The 18,182-nt window shown below is 44.7% G+C and overlaps 1 protein-coding gene across 1 annotated transcript in view; it reads right to left on the reverse strand.

The window, feature by feature from the left end:
* LOC123769299 (protein Star-like) overlaps positions 1 to 18,182 on the reverse strand; it is a 46,921-nt gene that overhangs the window by 12,412 nt on the left and 16,327 nt on the right. The window contains exon 3 of the mRNA XM_069311000.1: positions 11,059 to 11,212. Within this exon, the coding sequence (XP_069167101.1) occupies positions 11,059 to 11,212 (154 nt within the window). The remainder of the gene's footprint in view (positions 1 to 11,058; positions 11,213 to 18,182) is intronic.

Raw genomic sequence — 18,182 nt, forward strand, 5'->3', positions numbered from 1 at the left:
GTTGTCTGGGGAGGGCAGCTGCTGCTTTAACCAGCCTAGTGTGAGGACGGGTTGTCTGGGGAGGGCAGCTGCTGCTTTAACCAGCCTAGTGTGAGGACGGGTTGTCTGGGGAGGGCAGCTGCTGCTTTAACCAGCCTAGTGTGAGGACGGGTTGTCTGGGGAGGGCAGCTGCTGCTTTAACCAGCCTAGTGTGAGGATGGGTTGTCTGGGGAGGGCAGCTGCTGCTTTAACCAGCCTAGTGTGAGGACGGGTTGTCTGGGGAGGGCAGCTGCTGCTTTAACCAGCCTAGTGTGAGGACGGGTTGTCTGGGGAGGGCAGCTGCTGCTTTAACCAGCCTAGTGTGAGGACGGGTTGTCTGGGGAGGGCAGCTGCTGCTTTAACCAGCCTAGTGTGAGGACGGGTTGTCTGGGGAGGGCAGCTGCTGCTTTAACCAGCCTAGTGTGAGGACGGGTTGTCTGGGGAGGGCAGCTGCTGCTTTAACCAGCCTAATTTTTTTTTTCTACCACAGACGTGGCCACACATTTACAATGCTAACCAACATATATACATTTTCTTCTGTCCTCCATGGACAGGGTTAGAGATGTGTTAAACATACAGTTCAAGGGTTTATTGAACACTCAACCACAGAAGGTGATTCGGTGCTTTTAAAATGCTAAGCTAATCTACATACGTAAATACATAGATACACAGATTTACGTATGCCCTACATTAAGTGTTCGATGTGTCTTTTACATAGTGTCATTAATGTGCATTTACAAAGGTGAAATGTAATTCTGATCAGCTTCCATATATACTTTATACACATACATATATGTATACCTGTCCTTGCCTGTTCTAAGTTTCAATACCTTTTTTTGATGGTATTTTTTTGAAGGCACACACACATGTATGTACTCACCTAGTTGTCCTCACCTAGTTGTGTTTGCGGAGGTTGAGCTCTGGCTCTTTGGTCCCGCCTCTCAACCGTCAATCAACAGATGTACAGATTCCTGAGCCTATTGGGCTCTATCATATCTACACTTGAAACTGTGTATGGAGTCAGCCTCCACCACATCACTTCCTAATGCATTCCATTTGTCAACCACTCTGACACTAAAAAAGTTCTTTCTATTATCTCTGTGGCTCATTTGGGCACTCAGTTTCCACCTGTGTCCCATTGTGCGTGTTCCCCTTGTGTTAAATAGACTGTCTTTATCTACCCTATCAATTCCCTTCAGAATCTTGAATGTGGTGATCATGTCCCCCCTAACTCTTCTGTCCTCCAGCGAAGTGAGGTTTAATTCCCGTAGTCTCTCCTCGTAGCTCATACCTCTCAGCTCGGGTACTAGTCTGGTGGCAAACCTTTGAACCTTTTCCAGTTTAGTCTTATCCTTGACTAGATATGGACTCCATGCTGGGGCTGCATACTCCAGGATTGGCCGGATATATGTGGTATACAAAGTTCTGAATGATTTTTTACACAAGTTTCTGAATGCCGTTCGTATGTTGGCCAGCCTGGCATATACCGCTGATGTTATCCGCTTGATATGTGCTGCAGGAGACAGGTCTGGCGTGATATCAACCCCCAAGTCTTTTTCCTTCTCTGACTCTTGAAGAATTTCCTCTCCCAGATGATACCTTGTATCTGGCCTCCTGCTCCCTACACCTATCTTCATTACATTACATTTGGTTGGGTTAAACTCTAACAACCATTTGTTCGACCATTCCTGCAGCTTGTCTAGGTCTTCTTGAAGCCTCAAACAGTCCCCTTCTGTTTTAATCCTTCTCATAATTTTAGCATCGTCCGCAAACATTGAGAGAAATGAATCGATACCCTTTGGGAGATCATTTACATATATCAGAAACAAGATAGGACCGAGTACAGAGCCCCGTGGGACTCCACTGGTGACTTCACGCCAATCGGAGGTCTCACCCCTCACCGTAACTCTCTGCTTCCTATTGCTTAGGTACTCCCTTATCCACTGGAGCACCTTACCAGCTACACCTGCCTGTCTCTCCAGCTTATGTACCAGCCTCGTATGCGGTACTTTGTCAAAGGCTTTCCGACAATCCAAGAAAATGCAGTCCGCCCAGCCCTCTCTTTCTTGCTTAATCTTTGTCACCTGATCGTAGAATTCTATCAAGCCTGTATGGCAAGATTTACCCTCCCTGAGGGTAAATGTTGTTTAATGTTTGTTTGTTGTAAATGTTGTGTAAATGTTTACCCTCCCTGAATCCATGTTGGCGATTTGTCACGAAGTCCCTTCTCTCCAGATGTGTTACCAGGTTTTTTCTCACGATCTTCTCCATCACCTTGCATGGTATACAAGTCAAGGACACTGGCCTGTAGTTCAGTGCCTCTTGTCTGTCGCCCTTTTTGTATATTGGGACCACATTCGCCGTCTTCCATATTTCTGGTAGCTCTCCCGTCTCCAGTGACTTACTATACACTATGGAGAGTGGCAAGCAAAGTGCCTCTGCACACTCTTTCAGTATCCATGGTGAGATCCCATCTGGACCAACAGCCTTTCTAACATCCAGATACAGCAGGTGTCTCTTGACCTCCTCTCTCGTAATTTCGAACTCTTCCAAGGCCGCCTGGTTTACCTCCCTTTCTCCTAGCACAGTGACCTCGACTTGTTCTATTGTGAAGACCTCCTGGAACCTCTTGTTGAGTTCTTCACACACCTCTCTGTCATTCTCTGTATTCCTGTCCTCGCCTGTTCGAAGTTTCAATACCTGTTCTTTCACTGTTGTTTTCCTTCTGATGTGACTGTTGAGTAGCTTTGGTTTGGTCTTGGCTTTGTTTGCTATATCATTTTCAAAACTTTTCTCTTCTTCTCTTCTCACCCTGACGAACTCATTCCTGGTTCTCTGGTATCTCGCTGGTATCTATCTGTGTGTGTGTGTGTGTGTGTGTGTGTGTGTGTGTGTGTGTGTGTGTGTGTGTGTGTGTGTGTATATTCACCTAGTTGTACTCACCTAGTTATGCTTGCGGGGGTTGAGCTCTGGCTCTTTGGTCCCGCCTCGCAACCGTCAATCAACAGATGTACAGATTCCTGAGCCTATTGGGCTCTATCATATCTACACTTGAAACTGTGTATGGAGTCAGCCTCCGCCACATCACTTCCTAATGCATTCCATTTGTCAACCACTCTGACACTAAAAAAGTTCTTTCTAATATCTCTGTGGCTCATTTGGGCACTCAGTTTCCACCTGTGTCCCCTTGTGCGTGTGCCCCTTGTGTTAAATAGCCTGTCTTTATCTACCCTATCAATTCCCTTCAGAATCTTGAATGTGGTGATCATGTCCCCCCTAACTCTTCTGTCTTCCAACGAAGTGAGGTTTAATTCCCGTAGTCTCTCCTCGTAGCTCACACCTCTTAGCTCGGGTACTAGTCTGGTGGCAAACATTTGAACCTTTTCCAGTTTAGTCTTATGCTTGACTAGATATGGACTCCATGCTGGAGCCGCATACTCCAGGATTGGTCTGACATATGTGGTATATAATGTTCTGAAAGATTTCTTACACAAGTTTCTAACGGCCGTTCTTATGTTAGCCAACCTGGCATATGCTGCTGATGTTATCCTCTTGATATGAGCTTCACGGGACAGGTCTGGCGTGATATCAACCCCCAGGTCTTTCTCTCTCTCTGACTCTTTAAGTACCTCATCTCCCAAATGATACCTTGTATCTGGTCTCCTGCTTCCTTCCCCTATCTTTATTACAATACATTTGCTTGGGTTAAACTCTAACAGCCATTTGTTCGACCATTCCTGCAGCTTGTCCAGGTCTTCTTGAAGCCTCAAGCTGTCCTCCTCTGTCTTAATCCTTCTCATAATTTTGGCGTCGTCAGCAAACATTGAGAGGAATGAGTCTATACCCTCTGGGAGATCATTTACGTATTTCAGAAACAGGATAGGTCCAAGTACAGAGCCCTGTGGGACTCCACTGGTGACTTCACGCCATTCTGAGGTCTCACCCCTCACTAACTCTCTGCTTCCTATTGCTTAGGTACTCCCTTATCCACTGGAGCGCCCTACCAGTTACTCCTGCCTGTTTCTCCAGCTTATGCATCAACCTTTTATGGGGTACTGTGTCAAAGGCTTTCTGACAGTCCAAAAAAATTCAGTCCGCCCATCCTTCTCTTTCTTGCTTAATCTTTGTCACCTGATCGTCGAATTCTATCAAGCCTGTAAGGCAAGATTTACCCTCCCTGAGCCCATGTTGATAGGTTGTCACGAAGTCTCTTCTCTCCAGATGTGTTACTAGGTTTTCCTCACAATCTTGTCCATCACCTTGCATGGTATACAAGTTAAGGACACTGGCCTGTAGTTCAGTGCCTCTTGTCTGTCACCCTTTTTGTATATTGATACTACATTAGCAGTCTTCCATATTTCTGGTAGGTCTCACGTTTCCAGTGACCTACTATACACTATGGAGAGTGGCAATCAAAGTGCTCCTGCACACTCTTTCAGTACCCATGGTGAGATTCCCAACATCTTTTCTCACATCCAGCTCCAATTGGTGCTTCTTGACCTCATCTCTTGTAATTTCGAACCTTTCCAAGGTCACTTAGTTTGCTTCCACCTCTTCTAGCGCCGTGACTTCTCCCCGTTCTATTGTAAAGACCTCCTGTAACCTTTTGTTGAGTTCTTCACACACCTCTTTGTCATTCTCTGTGTATCTGTCCTCGCCCACCCTAAGTTACATTACCTGTTCCTTTACTGTTGTCTTCCTCCTGATGTGACTGCGTAGTAACTTTGGTTCGGTCTTGGCTTTATTAGCTATATCATTTTCATACCTTTTCTCAGCTGCTCTTCTCACACTAACATACTCGTTCCTGGTTCTCTGGTATCTCTCTCTACTTTCTGGTGTTCTGTTATTACGGAAGTTCCTCCATGCCCTTTTGTTCAGCTCCTTTGCTTTCATACATTCCCTATTAAACCACGGATTCTTCCTTTGCTTCTCTGTTTTTTCCTGTTGGGCTGGGACAAACCTGCTTACAGCCTCCTGACATTTTTGGGTGACATAGTCCATCATGACTTGTACGGACTTGGTTATGAGTTCTGTGTCCCAAAGTATATCTCATAGGAATTTATTCATCTCTTCATAGTTTCCCTTTCGGTACGCCAGCCCTTTGTTTCCCAGTTCTTTTTTGGGGGTGATAATTCCTAGCTCAACCAGGTACTCAAAGCTCAATACACTATGATCACTCATTTCCAAGGGGGCTTCCAGCTTAACTTCCCTTATATCCGACTCATTTAGGGTAAATATCAGATCAAGCAAGGCTGGTTGATCCCCTCCTCTCATTCTTGTCGGTCCCTTGACGTGTTGACTTAGAAAGTTTCTTGTTGCCACATCCTGCAGCTTAGCTCTCCAAGTGTCTGGACCTCCATGTGGGTCTCTGTTCCCCCAACCTATCTTCCCATGGTTGAAGTCTCCCATGATTAGTAGTCTAGATCCGTTCCTGCTAGCCACAGAGGCTGCTCTCTCTATTATACTGATGGTGGCCAAGTTGTTTCTATCATATTCCTGTCTGGGTCTTCTGTCATTCGGTGGGGGGTTATATATGACTACTACTATAATTTTCTGTCCTCCAGTTGCTATGGTGCCTGATATGTAGTCACTGAAGCCTTCACAGTTCTGAACTACCATCTCATCGAATCTCTAACATTCCCTTAGTAGCAAAGCTACACCACCTCCTCTCCCTTCTCTCTCTTTCCTCACTACATAGTAGCCCTGTGGAAACACTGCATTTGTTATAGTTTTCATTAGCTTTGTTTCTGTGAGTGCTATTATGTCTGGGTTTTCTTCTAGTGCCCATTCTCCGAGTTCACTTATTTTATTTGTAACCCCATCTATGTTAGTGTACATTGCCTTGAAGCTCACTTTCTTCTGTTCATTTTCTTGTCCCTTTTTTGGCAAGCATTCTGCTGGTGTGGGAAGCTGTTCCGTGGGTGAGAAGATCTGTGAGGTGGTTTGCAGGGTCTCAGAGGATTTTGGGGTGGGGAGTAGGGGTTAATAGGAAGAGGGGACAGGTAGGGTGTGGGTTAAGGAGATAGGGGGAACATGGAGGATACGGGATGAGGGGGCGGAGGGATAGGGAAAGTATGGGATGAAGGGGGAGGGGAGACAGGGGGGGAAAGGTTGGAGGAGGGACATGATGGGAATGGGGAAGAGGTTACAGGGTCAGAATGGGGTGGGGGGGGGGGGAGGGAGGGTTGGGTGGGGGCAGGTAGGGTGAGGGGAAGGGAGGGTTTCTATGCAGAGGGGGGTGGTGGTGTTGCCCTCCCCTCTGGTGTTACTGGGATGCTGGTCGTGGGTTCCCCACTTGTCTCTGGGACTGTTGTGTTGGGGCTGTGATTTCCTGGTTTGCTCCTCTCTCCCTGCGCTTCCTCCTTGCCTCTGCTGCCCTGTCTCTCTTCTCCTTCGTCCTGTCCCTCTGCAGGAATACTTTTTTGTATCCCTCCACATGCTGCAGATGACTCTTCCTTTCGAGAATATCCTCCTTCGTGGTTTCGTTTGTAAACACCACCTTTACAAGTTGGTTTCTGTACTTGTTGTACAAGCCCAACCTGAAAACCTTCTCAATGTTTTGTTCAGCCCCTTCCATCTGTAAACCCTTCAGTAGCCCATGTACTGCCTCTCTATCTTTGCTATTCCATTTTTGCCTGTTGGATCCTTCCTGTTCTTTGATGCCTACAACTACCACTGATCTTTTTCTCTCCAGCAGCTGAGTGGTGCACCTTGCTGCTTCCTGTGAGGTAGCTGCTTGCATGGCTACCTCCCTCACTGTGGCCATTGCTTCTGAGCTCTTTTTCAGTATGTCCGCAAAGGTTTCAGGTACAGAGGCATTTCCTTCCAATGTAACATTCCCACCTTCCCTTTGGATGATAATCTGATGCTCGGTCTCTTTATTTTTCTATGTGAGGGATTTGATCTCCTCCCTTGCTGATATGAGCTCACTTTGATATGCTGATATGAGCTCCTGAATTCCTCCAGAACTTGGGTTAACATTTCCTTCGTTTGGTAACTTTGGCTGTTACCTGTGTCCCTGTTGCGTCCTCCTGCCATTTTGCCCCTTGTCAAGAGAGAGAGCAAGAGAGAGAGAGAGAGAGAGAGAGAGAGCAAGAGAGAGAGAGAGCAAGAGAGAGAGAGAGCAAGAGAGAGAGAGAGAGCAAGAGAGAGAGAGAGCTAGAGAGAGCAAGATAGAGAGAACAAGAGAAAGAGAGCAAGAGAGAGAGAGAAAAAGATAGAGAGAGAGAACGTGTGTGTGCATGTGTGCGCGTGGGATGGGGGTTAAGAGGATTTGTGGTGCCTGCAGATTATGGTAGGTAAGAGAGGGGGTAAGAGAAGGGGTAAGAGAGGGGTGGATTATGAGTGAGGTTTATATCCCCTTTCCACAAAAGGTGTTAATCCCTTCTAGCCTGACTGAACGTATGTGTGAGTGCGTGCGTGTTCGTGTGTGCCTGTGTTTTGTTTTTGCGTGTGCGTGCATGTGTGTGTGCGTGCGTGTGTCATGGGGGGTCCTGTAAAATGTCCACTGCTACCCAAATTGAGCCACTTTGATATTTTAAATGTATCTGGTATACTGAACAAGAATTTGGTAATATTTTAACTCTGTACACCTGAAGATTTGAGCAGAATTTGTGTACTCACCTAATTATACTCACCTAATTGTGCTGGCGGGGGTTGAGCTTTGGCTCTTTGGTCCCGCCTCTCAACTGTCAATCAACTGGTGTACAGATTCCTGAGCTTACTGGGCTCTATTATATCTACATATGAAACATGGAGTCAGCCTCCACCACATCACTTCCTAGTGCATTCCATTTATTAACTACTCTGACACTGAAAAAATTCTTTCTAACGTCTCTGTGGCTCATCTGGGTACTAAGTTTCCACCTGTGTCCCCTTGTTCGTGTCCCACCCCTGCTGAAGGGTTTGTCTTTGTCCACCCTGTCAATTCCCCTGAGAATTTTGTAGGTGGTTATCATGTCTCCCCTTACTCTTCTGTTTTCCAGGGATGTGAGGTTCAGCTCCTTTAGCCTTTCCTCGTAGCTCAATCATCTCAGTTCCGGGACGAGCCTGGTGGCATACCGCTGAATCTTCTCTAACTTTGTTTTGTGTTTAACTAGGTATGGACTCCAGGCTGGAGCTGCATACTCCAGGATTGGTCTTACATAAGTGGTATACAGGGTTCTGAAAGATTCTTTACACAAGTTTCTAAAGGCAGTTCTTATGTTGGCCAGTCTAGCATATGCCGCTGATGATATTCTTTTGATGTGGGCCTCTGGGGACAGGTTCGGTGTGATATCAACCCCCAGATCCTTCTCTCTATTTGACTCTTGCAGGATTTCACCTCCCAGATGATACCTTGTGTTCAGCCTCCTGCTCCCTTCGGCTAATTTCATCACTTTACACTTTCCTGAGTTGAACTTTAGCAGCCATTTTCTAGACCATTCCTCCAGTTTATCCAGGTCATCCTGTAGTCTGTGTCTATCTTCATCCGTCTTGATTCTTCTCATAATTTTTGCATCATCAGCAAACATTGAGAGGAATGAGTCTATACCCTCTGGAAGATCGTTCACTTATATTAGAAACAGGATGGGTGCAAGTACTGAGCCCTGTGGGACTCCGCTGGTGACATCTCGCCACTCTGATGTCTCCCCCCTCACCGTTACTCGCTGTTTCCTGTTGCTTAAGTACTCCCTTATCCACTGGAGCACCTTCCCTTTAACTCCTGCCTGTTGTTCCAACTTTTTTTACAGCCTTTTATGGGGTACTGTGTCAAAGGCTTTTTGGCAATCCAGGAAAATGCAGTCGGCCCACCTTTCTCTTTCCTGCCTAATTTTCGTTGCCTGGTCATGAAATTCTATTAAACCTGTGAGGCACGATTTACCATCTCTGAACCCATGTTGGTGGTGCGTTACAAAGTTATTTCCCTCCTGATGCACTATGAGCCTTTTCCTCACGATCTTCTCCATCACCATGCATGGTATACAAGTTAAGGAAACTGGCCTGTAATTCAGTGCCTCTTGCCTGTCACCCTTTTTGTATATTGGGACCACGTTAGCTGTCTTCCAACTTTCTGGTAAGTCTCCTGTTTCCAGTGACCTGTTATACACCATAAAGAGTGGCACGTGTGTGAGAGTGTGTGTGTATATATGTGTTCGTTTTTGCGTGTGTGTGTGTGTTTGTGCATACGTACGTGGGCGTGCGTGCGTGTACATGTGTGCGTGCGTGTGTCACGAGTTCCTGTAAGCGTTAACTTCTACCCAAATGAGCTACTTTGAGAATTTTTAAATATATATGCTATCCTGAACAAGAAATTGATAATATTTTACCTCGCACTGTACACCTGATTAATTGACCAGAGAGTGGTACATACCAGTCTGCCTCCCGCTCACACAACTAGATGAGTAATGATGATGTATGGTTGACGGTGCTCCGTCGTCGCCTTCCACTTGGTGATTCACTAAGTGCGAGTAGATTGACGATGTCGGTTCTTCTCTATCTACACAAAGCTCTGGAGTCAGTCACTGTATCGTTGTGTTCCAATTCACTAATTTACTTTATCACTGATCACAGTCACCACCAAACAAACACAATCAGGTAGTTCCACGGCGGGTCGTCCCACCTGGCCGTAAGGTTAGGTCGCTCCACCCGGTCCTCCACACTGTATATGCACCTGGTTGATTGGTTGATGCCACTAGCTCCACTTTGGTTTCTTCGCACTATCGCTAGCGATATGACTATGGTATGTTGCACCCTGCTAGCTACACTGCGAGAGGCCAAATACTATGATCTAGCCTCTATACTCCTTCAATGTCCCGAGAAATTGACGAATTTCCGCGAACCTCACTAATCGTGTGTGTCTCCTACCGTCGTCGTCTCTGTGTATGTGTGTGTGTGTGTGTGTGTGTGTGTGTGTGTGTGTGTGTGTGTGTGTGTGTGTGTGTGTGTGTGTGTGTGTGTGTGTGTGTGTGTGTGTGTGTGTGTGTGTGTGTGTGTGTGTGTGTGTGTGTGTGTGTGTGTGTGTGTGTGTACTCACCTAGTTGTGTTTGCGGGGGTTGAGCTCTGGCTCTTTGGTCCCGCCTCAACGTCCCGCCTCCCGTGTGTGTGTGTGTGTGTGTGCTTTGATTATTTATTAGCAGGTTATTCACATGTTTAATTCATATAAACATAATGATATATATTTGCTGCTCATAAATTATCTTTTTCCATGTAGGGGGCCTGACAGCTAAGTGGACAGTGCTTCGGATTCGTAGTCCTGAGGTTCCGGGTTCGATCCCCGGTGGAGGTGGAAACAAATGGGCAGAGTTGATTTCACCCTGATGGCCCTGTTCACCTAGCAGTAAACATGTACCTGGGCGTTAGACAGCTGCTACGGGCTGCTTCCTGGGGGTGTGTAACAAAAAATAGACCTTGTCGAGAACCGGGCCGCTATGACGCTTAGCCCCGAAATCATCTCGGGATAACCTCAAGATGTGAATTATTTGATATTATTCTATTACTATTATTAAACAATACCCTTCACACTTAGTTGCTAAGACTACTAACAGGACTCTATCCAGCACCAACATGCAGTACAGTAGCGTACACAAACAACACAACAATGACCAAATATCCCCAGTTTGCTAACTGTAGGTAGTAACTAAGTGATTGTTACCTATCCACCGCTGCCCACTGGATGGGGGGCGGTGTGCAGGACAAACATATCAATTGTGACACCAGCTCTCCACATATGTCAGTTGCTTAATTTAGAAACTGTACTTGTGGTCGGTCTCTAACAGTCAACCCATTGTTGATGTGACGATGTGCATGGAATTTTGTAACTAGCTCATCAAGACTGTAACTTGCTGAGCTAAATGAATTGTGAGAATTTAAATATGTGAGCCCATTATGTGCCTTTGTAACCTTTCCACGTCCATAAACAGGATGCTTATGGGGTGCATATAAGTAAATTATGGATTAGTTTTCGCAATTTAATTGTATATACAATATTTTTATGAAGAATAATTATAATTATTTTTATTTTATAGTAAATACGAAAAAATGTGACAAAGTTGGTCTTACCTTCATCTCAGATCCTTCAATGTCCAAGGAGAAAAAATCAATTTGCGTCACGTTGAGCGCCAGCAAGATGGAGTAGAAAGGGAGAGCCTTGGTTTTATAGGTAAGGCTGCTGTTCTTACTGATTTGACCTAGAACTCCTTTTACTCCAGTGGATCTATGAACATAGAAAATAGGGAAATATCAGCATCGAAAATATCGTTTTCCATGTCGAGTACATATATGCACATATGAATAAATTTTGCATTTCAGCAGTTCTGCGGCAAGCTGTAGTAAGGCACATCATTATCCGGGCTGTAGGCAGAAGTGGACGCTTGCACATACATTTTTAAAAGTTATATATATATATATATATATATATATATATATATATATATATATATATATATATATATATATATATAATCTTTGGACAACACCCACCAGTGGGACTCGAACCCAGAAAGCACAACTACCTTCCAGTAGCTGGCATAACTAGTATGCTTTAAACCACTACGCCATCAGACCTTACAAAAGAAGTAGATAGTTCGAGATATATATATCTCAAACATCTCTACCTCCCGAAGGCACCAGATGAGTGAGGGGTCAGTCTGCAATTTTCGTCAAGCCACTGTCAATGTGAGAGAACTCGTGTCCAGCTTATAAGCCTATACTTGCATAAACCACAAGTGAAGATAAACAATCTTTGGACAACACCCACCAGTGGGACTCGAACCCAGAAAGCACAACTACCTTCCAGTAGCTGGCATAACTAGTATGCTTTAACCCACTACGCCATCAGACCTTACAAAAGAAGTAGATAGTTCGAGATATATATATCTCAAACATCTCTACCTCCCGAAGGCACCAGATGAGTGAGGGGTCAGTCTGCAATTTTCGTCAAGCCACTGTCAATGTGAGAGAACTCGTGTCCAGCTTATAAGCCTATACTTGCATAAACCACAAGTGAAGATAAACAATCTTTGGACAACACCCACCAGTGGGACTCGAACCCAGAAAGCACAACTACCTTCCAGTAGCTGGCATAACTAGTATGCTTTAACCCACTACGCCATCAGACCTTACAAAAGAAGTAGATAGTTCGAGATATATATATCTCAAACATCTCTACCTCCCGAAGGCACCAGATGAGTGAGGGGTCAGTCTGCAATTTTCGTCAAGCCACTGTCAATGTGAGAGAACTCGTGTCCAGCTTATAAGCCTATACTTGCATAAACCACAAGTGAAGATAAACAATCTTTGGACAACACCCACCAGTGGGACTCGAACCCAGAAAGCACAACTACCTTCCAGTAGCTGGCATAACTAGTATGCTTTAACCCACTACGCCATCAGACCTTACAAAAGAAGTAGATAGTTCGAGATATATATATCTCAAACATCTCTACCTCCCGAAGGCACCAGATGAGTGAGGGGTCAGTCTGCAATTTTCGTCAAGCCACTGTCAATGTGAGAGAACTCGTGTCCAGCTTATAAGCCTATACTTGCATAAACCACAAGTGAAGATAAACAATCTTTGGACAACACCCACCAGTGGGACTCGAACCCAGAAAGCACAACTACCTTCCAGTAGCTGGCATAACTAGTATGCTTTAACCCACTACGCCATCAGACCTTACAAAAGAAGTAGATAGTTCGAGATATATATATCTCAAACATCTCTACCTCCCGAAGGCACCAGATGAGTGAGGGGTCAGTCTGCAATTTTCGTCAAGCCACTGTCAATGTGAGAGAACTCGTGTCCAGCTTATAAGCCTATACTTGCATAAACCACAAGTGAAGATAAACAATCTTTGGACAACACCCACCAGTGGGACTCGAACCCAGAAAGCACAACTACCTTCCAGTAGCTGGCATAACTAGTATGCTTTAACCCACTACGCCATCAGACCTTACAAAAGAAGTAGATAGTTCGAGATATATATATCTCAAACATCTCTACCTCCCGAAGGCACCAGATGAGTGAGGGGTCAGTCTGCAATTTTCGTCAAGCCACTGTCAATGTGAGAGAACTCGTGTCCAGCTTATAAGCCTATACTTGCATAAACCACAAGTGAAGATAAACAATCTTTGGACAACACCCACCAGTGGGACTCGAACCCAGAAAGCACAACTACCTTCCAGTAGCTGGCATACCTAGTATGCTTTAACCCACTACGCCATCAGACCTTACAAAAGAAGTAGATAGTTCGAGATATATATATCTCAAACATCTCTACCTCCCGAAGGCACCAGATGAGTGAGGGGTCAGTCTGCAATTTTCGTCAAGCCACTGTCAATGTGAGAGAACTCGTGTCCAGCTTATAAGCCTATACTTGCATAAACCACAAGTGAAGATAAACAATCTTTGGACAACACCCACCAGTGGGACTCGAACCCAGAAAGCACAACTACCTTCCAGTAGCTGGCATAACTAGTATGCTTTAACCCACTACGCCATCAGACCTTACAAAAGAAGTAGATAGTTCGAGATATATATATCTCAAACATCTCTACCTCCCGAAGGCACCAGATGAGTGAGGGGTCAGTCTGCAATTTTCGTCAAGCCACTGTCAATGTGAGAGAACTCGTGTCCAGCTTATAAGCCTATACTTGCATAAACCACAAGTGAAGATAAACAATCTTTGGACAACACCCACCAGTGGGACTCGAACCCAGAAAGCACAACTACCTTCCAGTAGCTGGCATAACTAGTATGCTTTAACCCACTACGCCATCAGACCTTACAAAAGAAGTAGATAGTTCGAGATATATATATCTCAAACATCTCTACCTCCCGAAGGCACCAGATGAGTGAGGGGTCAGTCTGCAATTTTCGTCAAGCCACTGTCAATGTGAGAGAACTCGTGTCCAGCTTATAAGCCTATACTTGCATAAACCACAAGTGAAGATAAACAATCTTTGGACAACACCCACCAGTGGGACTCGAACCCAGAAAGCACAACTACCTTCCAGTAGCTGGCATAACTAGTATGCTTTAACCCACTACGCCATCAGACCTTACAAAAGAAGTAGATAGTTCGAGATATATATATCTCAAACATCTCTACCTCCCGAAGGCACCAGATGAGTGAGGGGTCAGTCTGCAATTTTCGTCAAGCCACTGTCAATGTGAGAGAACTCGTGTCCAGCTTATAAGCCTATACTTGCATAAACCACAAGTGAAGATAAACAATCTTTGGACAACACCCACCAGTGGGACTCGAACCCAGAAAGCACAACTACCTTCCAGTAGCTGGCATAACTAGTATGCTTTAACCCACTACGCCATCAGACCTTACAAAAGAAGTAGATAGTTCGAGATATATATATCTCAAACATCTCTACCTCCCGAAGGCACCAGATGAGTGAGGGGTCAGTCTGCAATTTTCGTCAAGCCACTGTCAATGTGAGAGAACTCGTGTCCAGCTTATAAGCCTATACTTGCATAAACCACAAGTGAAGATAAACAATCTTTGGACAACACCCACCAGTGGGACTCGAACCCAGAAAGCACAACTACCTTCCAGTAGCTGGCATAACTAGTATGCTTTAACCCACTACGCCATCAGACCTTACAAAAGAAGTAGATAGTTCGAGATATATATATCTCAAACATCTCTACCTCCCGAAGGCACCAGATGAGTGAGGGGTCAGTCTGCAATTTTCGTCAAGCCACTGTCAATGTGAGAGAACTCGTGTCCAGCTTATAAGCCTATACTTGCATAAACCACAAGTGAAGATAAACAATCTTTGGACAACACCCACCAGTGGGACTCGAACCCAGAAAGCACAACTACCTTCCAGTAGCTGGCATAACTAGTATGCTTTAACCCACTACGCCATCAGACCTTACAAAAGAAGTAGATAGTTCGAGATATATATATCTCAAACATCTCTACCTCCCGAAGGCACCAGATGAGTGAGGGGTCAGTCTGCAATTTTCGTCAAGCCACTGTCAATGTGAGAGAACTCGTGTCCAGCTTATAAGCCTATACTTGCATAAACCACAAGTGAAGATAAACAATCTTTGGACAACACCCACCAGTGGGACTCGAACCCAGAAAGCACAACTACCTTCCAGTAGCTGGCATAACTAGTATGCTTTAACCCACTACGCCATCAGACCTTACAAAAGAAGTAGATAGTTCGAGATATATATATCTCAAACATCTCTACCTCCCGAAGGCACCAGATGAGTGAGGGGTCAGTCTGCAATTTTCGTCAAGCCACTGTCAATGTGAGAGAACTCGTGTCCAGCTTATAAGCCTATACTTGCATAAACCACAAGTGAAGATAAACAATCTTTGGACAACACCCACCAGTGGGACTCGAACCCAGAAAGCACAACTACCTTCCAGTAGCTGGCATAACTAGTATGCTTTAACCCACTACGCCATCAGACCTTACAAAAGAAGTAGATAGTTCGAGATATATATATCTCAAACATCTCTACCTCCCGAAGGCACCAGATGAGTGAGGGGTCAGTCTGCAATTTTCGTCAAGCCACTGTCAATGTGAGAGAACTCGTGTCCAGCTTATAAGCCTATACTTGCATAAACCACAAGTGAAGATAAACAATCTTTGGACAACACCCACCAGTGGGACTCGAACCCAGAAAGCACAACTACCTTCCAGTAGCTGGCATAACTAGTATGCTTTAACCCACTACGCCATCAGACCTTACAAAAGAAGTAGATAGTTCGAGATATATATATCTCAAACATCTCTACCTCCCGAAGGCACCAGATGAGTGAGGGGTCAGTCTGCAATTTTCGTCAAGCCACTGTCAATGTGAGAGAACTCGTGTCCAGCTTATAAGCCTATACTTGCATAAACCACAAGTGAAGATAAACAATCTTTGGACAACACCCACCAGTGGGACTCGAACCCAGAAAGCACAACTACCTTCCAGTAGCTGGCATAACTAGTATGCTTTAACCCACTACGCCATCAGACCTTACAAAAGAAGTAGATAGTTCGAGATATATATATCTCAAACATCTCTACCTCCCGAAGGCACCAGATGAGTGAGGGGTCAGTCTGCAATTTTCGTCAAGCCACTGTCAATGTGAGAGAACTCGTGTCCAGCTTATAAGCCTATACTTGCATAAACCACAAGTGAAGATAAACAATCTTTGGACAACACCCACCAGTGGGACTCGAACCCAGAAAGCACAACTACCTTCCAGTAGCTGGCATAACTAGTATGCTTTAACCCACTACGCCATCAGACCTTACAAAAGAAGTAGATAGTTCGAGATATATATATCTCAAACATCTCTTGAGGAGTCTTGAGGTGGGTAGAATATAGTTGTGCAATAATTGGCTGTTGATTGCTGGTGTTGACTTCTTGATGTGTAGTGCCTCGCAAACGTCAAGCCGCCTGCTATCGCTGTATCTATCGATGATTTCTGTGTTGTTTACTAGGATTTCTCTGGCGATGGTTTGCACAACTATATTCTACCCACCTCAAGACTCCGCTCCAATATAGAAGCATCAAGAAATATGGACCAATAGGCTTTCTACAAACACTTCTATTCAATACCCATTGTTTCTGTTCTGTCTTGTGTTGATACTTTTAATACCCTATTAATATCCCCTCTTGTTCTGTCTTGTGTTAATGCCACATCACCCCTCCCACCTCACTCAAATGTAGATATAAAATCAGAGATACGCAAGTTCTAATCAGTTGTGTATTTGTGAAGTCTTTGAAAATGTAATAATATATAATATGTATATATATATATGTAATATATATATATATATATATATATATATATATATATATATATATATATATATATATATATATATATATATATATATATATATATATATATATATTTTTTTTTTTTTTTTTTTACAATAGGGAAGGGAGTACCACCTCTGGCTGGAAGAAGGGGGACCCATAGCCTCGGAGGAAACCACACATAACGCATTGGAGGGAATGTAGGTCCCCTCCAATACAGTTTCTGTGTGCTTTTCTCCTACCACCCCCTTCCCTTTTTTTTTTTTTCCTTTATTGTGTATTTAAAGGTTACAAAACATACAAGACAAATGTCTAAAGGTTATGGATCTCTTGAAGCTCCTCCGCTTCTGGACAGGAACCGAGGACGCAGCAAGCATTTCCCCTCTGGATCGCCACACTGAGACGCTGAAATAAAAAACTGGAAGCCCTTGGGTCTCTGGTGACGTCAATGAGCCTGGAACCCAATTCCTTGAGAAATCCCAAGGCATTCTTGCCCCAGGGGCCATGCGTCTCAGACGCTATGGGAACAAAGAGGTATAGAGGCGACCTTCCAGTCGCCTGTACTTGAGTGATTTTGCTGTTTCCCTGTGGTTGGCCGCCCCACCTGCTTGATCAGCTCCGAAGTGTACATAGGTGTCAGCCAGGGTGGATACACATGTGTAGTCCCACACCAACTGTCTACCCTCCTTCCATGAGTATATGGTGATGCCATCAGGGCGAAGTGCGGGGAAATCCGGGTTTTGGACCCCTAGGATGCGAGGTTCTCTCTCCGCTGGGCACCCAGCTGAGACGAGGCTTCTCTTGATGATGTCATTGACCTCGTTGTGTCTTGCATGCCAGCCCTTTGTGCTTCCGCAATGCAACCCATGCAGTCCGTATTGGTCTGCTTCCACCCTGTTGCAAATACACTTGTATTCAGTGTGAATTGGGGCACCAAGGCGGAGGGCTACTGCTACACGAAGGGATTCTGGATCTAGGCGCGTGCCCATTGCTGACATGGGTACTGCCAGGAGGAAGTCTCCTGCATGGGGGGCACGCACTGCTCTGAGGCGGGCTTTCTCCTTGTATGATGTTGTTACACTGAGCATGGCATCAGCTACTTTTTCCACTAGAGGGTGGCCCCAGCCGGACTGTTTGTGTTGTTTTGTTGGCTCTATAATGGTTGCTGGGGCTGCAAGAACATCCCACTGATTTGAACATTCAGTGAAAGCAGGATCGTGTATTCCTGCTGAATCCCTCAGGGTTGCAGGTAAAATATCTCTGACGAGGTCGTGTGATGCATGAGAGGAGGAATATATATATATATATATATATATATATATATATATATATATATATATATATATATATATATATATATATATATATATATATATATATATATATATGTATATAT

Source organism: Procambarus clarkii, chromosome 68, assembly GCF_040958095.1.
Source record: "Procambarus clarkii isolate CNS0578487 chromosome 68, FALCON_Pclarkii_2.0, whole genome shotgun sequence".
Taxonomy (NCBI): Eukaryota; Metazoa; Arthropoda; class Malacostraca; order Decapoda; family Cambaridae; genus Procambarus; species Procambarus clarkii.